This window comes from Silene latifolia, chromosome 3 (assembly GCF_048544455.1).
Source record: "Silene latifolia isolate original U9 population chromosome 3, ASM4854445v1, whole genome shotgun sequence".
NCBI classification, from domain to species: Eukaryota; Viridiplantae; Streptophyta; class Magnoliopsida; order Caryophyllales; family Caryophyllaceae; genus Silene; species Silene latifolia.
Window position 1 is genome coordinate 111475099 of NC_133528.1, and position 6581 is coordinate 111481679.

Genomic DNA, 6581 nt, shown 5'->3' on the forward strand with positions numbered 1-6581 from the left:
AAAGAAGAGAGAGAATAGTTAGCTATCGACAATTGAATGATGCAATTAGAGGAAAGTTGAGTTAGGCGAAAAATTATTGCTTTCGCATAAAATATTCAAATGTATGAGTTGTATTATAATTGGTAAATTAAGCAAATTTAAGGGAATAGATTACCACTTTCTTGTTATTCCGGAAAAAATGACTAGGTATACCGTGTGCGAATTTTACTTGAGCCTTGTTTTCATTTAGAAATTTTACCAACATTAGAGTTTCCTGCTATCATAGTATTTTATAAGCACCGGGCCAATGTGTTACGGAGTAGCATATAAGCACCGGTCTAGGGTCGTCTCCGTGAATTTGTAGATCCTTGAAAGTAAATGACAGGCGTTTCAAATGTTTTTGAAGTTGTACAAAAAAAAATTGCAGACATCAAATGTATGACATACTTCAACATCATATGAGGCTACGACAAACTAGTACCCAGACAGTAAAAGTGTAAGACTATAAACTTATGAGCATCCGTCGAACACAAAATACCAAGCATCTACATAAATGATAGCTGAAGAATCTGCTATAGTTCTATACTTCTATATACACATTCAGTCATTCATACATACTCTATGACTCTTATTCGAGAATAGAAATGCCATCACAGACATTTAGTATTAAGCTTAATATATTGTCCCATTGTGCACTAGAGCTAGCTAGAACTGAAGTTTAGAGTTCAGATCGAGATACTGTTGGGAATTCCCTTACCAGTGATTCCTTCTCCGCTAGAAGGGCAAAGCAATGTGTAGGGCAACTTAGCTGACCCAACCCGATTTTTCAGCTTTGTATCATTGTTCCTCTCAATGATCCTCGCTTCAGTCTCCGATAGATTCATTGTAAATCTTCTGAATGCTTCTAATCCTGCAGCATCATATGTGGAATTCCTGGGATCTTGCTGTCCCAAATAGACCTCATCAGGAGAATGCCCGGAAATAAGCTCAATTACTGACATAGCCAACAAGGTTTGGAGTTGGTTTGGCACTGTTTTTAGGAAGGCAAGGTCGGGATTCGTCTTGAGCTCTTTATACTCGGGAGTGTCTGGCTTTGGCATGAACCGCCTGCTTATAGTAGGCCGGTTGGGCATGTATCCTCCATAAGGGTATTGTCCGAAATTCACAACTGAATGGAGAGCAGAAGCAACCCATATAATAGTTGTGCAAGATTCAATCAACTCATCTAGGGTCTTCATTTCTGGCCACCACTTCTCATCTTTCTTGTCACCGTGGCCCTTTTCACGGATTTCTTTCCACCAGGCCTGCAGTTCCGTGTCATTAGCAACCATTTGGTCAGAATTGTAGTAGATTGAGCAGAACTCTTTGACCCAAGTCTCAATTCCTGACCAGATCTCCAGCCCATCGACAGCATATGGGTAGTCCTCTATGAGTAGCTTATATCCGAGGCGGCTTTTCGAATCCTTAACCGCCATTCCTCTAGAAGAAAAACAGGTTATTAAACCCTCTGAGAATTAGGCTACAAAACGGTTGGGTGAATGCTAGATTGGCAACACTTGCAATTTATAAACCAACTTAAATTTTAAATCCTACTGAATATGCCTTATGCTAACAAAGATACATGACGAGGAATTGTGTGCAGTTCAGTTGAATATTCTGTTTCAAGGTTTCTTTATTTTTAACTAATTTACTACTGCTACTCCGTATCATTTAGCTCTCAGAATTAACAGTGACTGAATTATTTGGCTGCCATGACTGTATGATTACTCGACTTTTGTGTATGGGACGAGAATAATTCCATGATCATTTTCTCAAAGTACCTAGAGCTTTTTTTTTTGTATGGGACGAGAATAAAAGCACATTGTGGTTGTCAAACATGCGGCATACCTCTTCACAAGATCCTTAGGAAGTGCTTGCTCAGTGAAAACCCAATCTTTGTACATTTCTGATGTCCACTCTCCAACATACTTTCTGGGAAAGACTGCGGCCTCAAACAATCCGTTAGCATTAAGAGCAATCTGTCGAGCTACAGCATTTATGCTGATCGTGTAACGGAAGTGAGGCTGTAGAAGCTTATAAATTGGGTGAAGCACACTCAGCTGTCTATTTGTTGCTATGACAAATGGTTCCATCACTGCATGTGTGTTTAACCTGTCCAACACAAAGACATTAACAGCCACAACAGAGACTTAACTCTTGATCAAGATTGATTTGGTAACAGCTAACATGAATCATCATTTCAAACCAACAGTGACAAATTGGCAGGTAAAAGAAAAATATGAAAATAAAGAATACTAAAAGAATAAATGAAAACTCCAAAACAACTGTATACTAAAGAAAGCATTTATTTGGCAGATTAGTACCAGTGGCTGATCAGTTGATGGTAGCCAGAGTCGGTGACAGCAACATAAGTTTTGGCCAACTGCCAAAGGGAGCCTTTGATTCCATCATACGCTGGTGTGTGTACTTCGCTTATAGCACCATATTGATCCCCTTCTGTGTGAGGCAGGCTTAATTCGATTACCAAGGGTTTCAGTGTTCCATCCTCTTTTAAGAAGAGGATTGTCCTGGTGGCGTAAACTTTTGATGTAGTATTCGTATTGATCTGCCTCAGATATGGCATGATCTTATCGTGATGGTCTAATATGAACAGCCTACTACTCTTGATTGCCTATTAAAAAACAAAGTGAACTTATATTACATAAGACTATCAAGAACATTGTAGTTTAATGTACTGAAAACTGGTGACTGAGCATGTCACCTCATCTACATTCAATCCATCCAGGTTCTTTTCAATGCACTCCTTGGTAATTGAGCTAGTTTGGTTTCCGTATGCTGTTTTATCCAGTTTACTAACTGGAGGAAACTCCTGCATTTGGGAAACCCCGTTCAGTTTCGGCATAAATATATAATAGAGCATGTCAGAATTTCCCCCTTGTTTCCTAACTGCAAGGCTAAACAAGGCATTTCATGAACAAACTTGTAGGAAGTTTAGATGCGAGGTAATATCAGTGAATGAGCAAAACAAGGGAAAGGGAGAAATTCCCAAGAAATGTAGGGAGTAACTTTAGGTGAGATTGGTTGCCTAAAAAAAAACTTTAGGTGAGATGAAAGTACAAACTGGTTCTCTTATCCTCAACATTTCATCCTAGTTTCTTGGCAGATGATTGAATTGTGGAAAAAAATTGAAGGAGCACATTTACCTCTAAGCGACGGATCAGAAGAGGATGCAATCCAGCAAGCATTTGCCTAGCAAATTCTTCGTCAGTTCTCCAAGCTGTTTTGTCCTCTACATAATCATGTTGAGGACACCAGAGTTAAAAAAACAAAAAGGAGTTCGGAAATATTATGTTACGTGTCTTATACTCAAATATGAAATGAAGTAAAAAAAAAAAAAAACAGCCACATGCTCTTGTAGTGAGTGGAGCAGCGTGTTTGATTTTGAGCCGAAGTCAGTCTGTACCTTTTATGATATCAGGCATAGGGAACTTCAGAGTGTTTGAATCACCAATATGAAGAAGCTTTTTCAACTTGTTTCGCAACGAACCATTATGAAGCTTAATTCCTTTTTCATAAAGGTTCAGCACATCTTGTAAGCTGTCAAACTCTGTCGGCGTCGTGTCAAATACTGCTTTCAGTAGACCAACCACCCCGTGAGATACAGACCTGCCTGTATCACCAAGGAAGTCCACCAGCTTAGAGTGTCCAAACTTCTCATCTCTTGGAACATACATGCGCGGTAAGGCCTCAAGTAGTGGTAGCCTGCTTTCAGTGTGAGGATCTGTAGGTGGACAGAAATGTGAAAATTTGGTGGACCGCTCTTAGACGAAGGAAAGCTTATAACCAATACTACTCGGTTCGTCCCACACATTCCCGATATCACAACCAACCTAAGGTTGACCCTGTGCCTCTATAATGGCCCGAACCAATAAATGACCCAACAATAAGTTAGCTTATGAAGAACCAAACGAAATTGATGTAACATTGAACTTTTAAATTCTATCATCTAATATTAACCTAAACATGAAATTCCACCTAAGCTTGAAAAGAGCCGACGAAATCACTGATAATAATCTGACCTTATAATCACTGAAACCCGACTCTCTTCGACACTAAAATTAAAGCTGCTTGATCATGTACTAAACGAAATCTGAGTCGACACAACCAGAGCCCAATCCGACTGACACGATTACCAGCTGTAGAAATGTTAAGAGTTTACACTAGTGCCTATGATTTCGAGTAAGTAAATGAGAAATAATAACCTTCATCTGTTGGGGGGCGGCTAGTCCGTGTTCTACGAGGATAAGGATACTTTGCAGAGCCTCCAAAGATTGGACGGACATGATCAGGTCCTTTATCTGGCTCTCCTAGGTCATTGTAAAATGCATAGTCATATACACGATCCCATTCCTGGAGCTTTGCATTTTCTCTTCCCTTTCCTCTCAGAATCTGTAGTTCTTCCTCGCGGTATTTGGTTATTGGTTTGGGTGTTTGGTGAGGAAGGTATGTCTGCATGTCATCAGAGATTGGAAAGTTGACAACCATCATATTAGTTAGGTACATTATATTAAATTAACTTGTATTTGTGTAAATCTGTCTTTTAAATTACAAGCAGCAGTTAGAAATAGCAAGTGAATTCTGAAGAGATAACCTTGTTGGTGAAGAAGATGCGATATTTCTGCAGGTAGAAATTGACAGGATAAACCCATGAATTACAATCAAAGTGGATTATTCCAGAACCAGGGACATCTTGTAAGGTGACAGTTTTGAGATAAAATTCATTGTGATGCTCATTTTTGACGATAAGAGCCCCGGGAAGAGCTATTTCCTCATTCCAATCAAAAGCCACTGTGAAAGCTGATTCGTCATCAGCCAAACCAGTGGGAATTGCAGGCAGTTCTTCCAAACATGCAGGTATTCCAACTTTCCCTTTCAAGTTGTTGGCTGAAAAACATTACACATTCAACATAAGTTCTCTAAAATAAAAATCAAACAATTTTCCTTGACTTAACTTCTTTAGAAAACCTATGTATATGTACACTCAGAGAGTCTATTGGATTTAAGTTTTCAAAGTTTATTCCTATTTAAAAGTGATTTACATATGAGAATTTGGGTTAGTCTCATGTGTGAAACCGTCTCATACAATAGTCGCTGATTGGATTCAAGTTTTCAAAGTCTATTCATTGCAAGGTCGAGTTATTCATCAAGTCTCTATTCAATACTCGCTGATTGAATCCCATACAAATTGCTCTTTCTTAAAGTGTTTCTGATAAGGACTTGCGACCGACAAATAGGAGTATTTCATTTCGACTAATAATGGACCGTACTCTTGCCCACTCATTTCATTTCCACTCTTTGTATTTATCCGACACTCAACAACGTCGACTTTTTACCGGATACTTTAAAACGAGCCACACAAGATTAAGGAGAGTCAAACAAACAGATGCTAAGAAAAGGGTATACAATATACACTATACATACCTGGATCAGCATTAACAGCACTAACAAGCTGAAGAGAAACCTTTTCGGCTTCAACGGTGTCCAAAACAGATGAATCAGAGACATCTTTCAAACCCAACAAACTTTTCTTCTTCAACACAACTATCCCCTTAACAACAACCTTATTAACATCTGCAAAATCTTCCTTTTCCTTAACATGTGTACTTTTATTAAACACATTCAAACTTGTATGTTTTGTTTTTCCCTTAATATCTGAGGACATATTTAAGTGTAGTTTTGTTGCAGGAATGATTTTTGTACGAGGATAAATAGATAGAAAAGTATGGTTAACAACAATGGTGGTCTTATTCAGGAGAAGGTTCATCATGTGACAAATGAATAAAAATGATTTACTTTTGTGTTATCTGGGAAATGACATACTAAATATATAGAGTGTGAGTTGGTAACATAGTTACAAATTACAACCCTCGTGGTTTGGACTTTATTACTCTGAGAAGTCCCTACTTGTAAGTTGTACCTAGTGTTCATATAGGAATAAGTTGACTTGCTTTTAGTCAATGTTAAAATGACTTCACCTAACCTTTGTCATTCTGATGTCTCTCTTATTCATAGATTAATTCAATTCATGTTTTGCAAGCTATTCATTTCATCCCAAATTCTGACTTATGCCCATCAAATGCTTGGAATCATTATAGACAACTTGTTAGTTATGGAGTTATTGCAAGATTGACTAGATTCAAACGAAATTTCATGGATTTACGTGGATTTTAGTCGGATATGAGTGAATCTTATTAATTAAATAATTAAAAATCGACTTTTATCAAGCCCTCATTGATACAAAAGCGAGTAATCAATTGTAACTTGATGGTAAGGATAAGAAACTTTTCGGTATTATAAGTTGAACTTTTTTATTTGGATGAATTTACGTTTAGCTAATGTTATATTGATTCACGAGATTATTTAAATAGATTAAATGTTTATTGGTGTGGTTAATTGCTAAGTTAATAGTGGCCAACTAAGGAGGATATATGTGTTCCACAATACATTTTTAAGCATTTTGTTTTGTTTGGTACATAACTCCTCACTTATGAAATAATGTCATAACAATGGAGTTAAGAGTTTAATTCTTAAACATTCTTATG

General features: G+C 37.6%; 1 protein-coding gene across 1 annotated transcript; it reads right to left on the reverse strand.

Annotated features, from left to right (window-relative positions):
- Positions 1 to 421: 421 nt before the first annotated feature.
- Positions 422 to 5965, reverse strand: LOC141647842 (putative linoleate 9S-lipoxygenase 5). Its single transcript, XM_074456190.1, has 9 exons — positions 5461 to 5965; positions 4631 to 4923; positions 4242 to 4488; positions 3443 to 3760; positions 3183 to 3268; positions 2741 to 2848; positions 2343 to 2650; positions 1867 to 2130; positions 422 to 1458 (listed from the first exon to the last, which is right to left on the reverse strand). The coding sequence occupies exons 1-9, from the start codon at positions 5804 to 5806 to the stop codon at positions 705 to 707; spliced, it is 2724 nt and encodes a 907-aa protein (XP_074312291.1). The 5' UTR covers positions 5807 to 5965; the 3' UTR covers positions 422 to 704.
- Between the last annotated feature and the right edge of the window lie 616 nt (positions 5966 to 6581).

Bases quoted from the DNA above. Each gene is read 5' to 3' on its own strand.
- LOC141647842 (XM_074456190.1), bottom strand. From the start codon at position 5,806: ATGATGAACCTTCTCCTGAATAAGACCACCATTGTTGTTAACCATACT. The intron at 4,924-5,460 runs GTATGTATAGTG...AATGTTTTTCAG, and splicing joins TGCTGTTAATGCTGATCCAG to CCAACAACTTGAAAGGGAAA. The intron at 2,651-2,740 runs GTGACATGCTCA...GTTTTTTAATAG, and splicing joins ATGGATTGAATGTAGATGAG to GCAATCAAGAGTAGTAGGCT.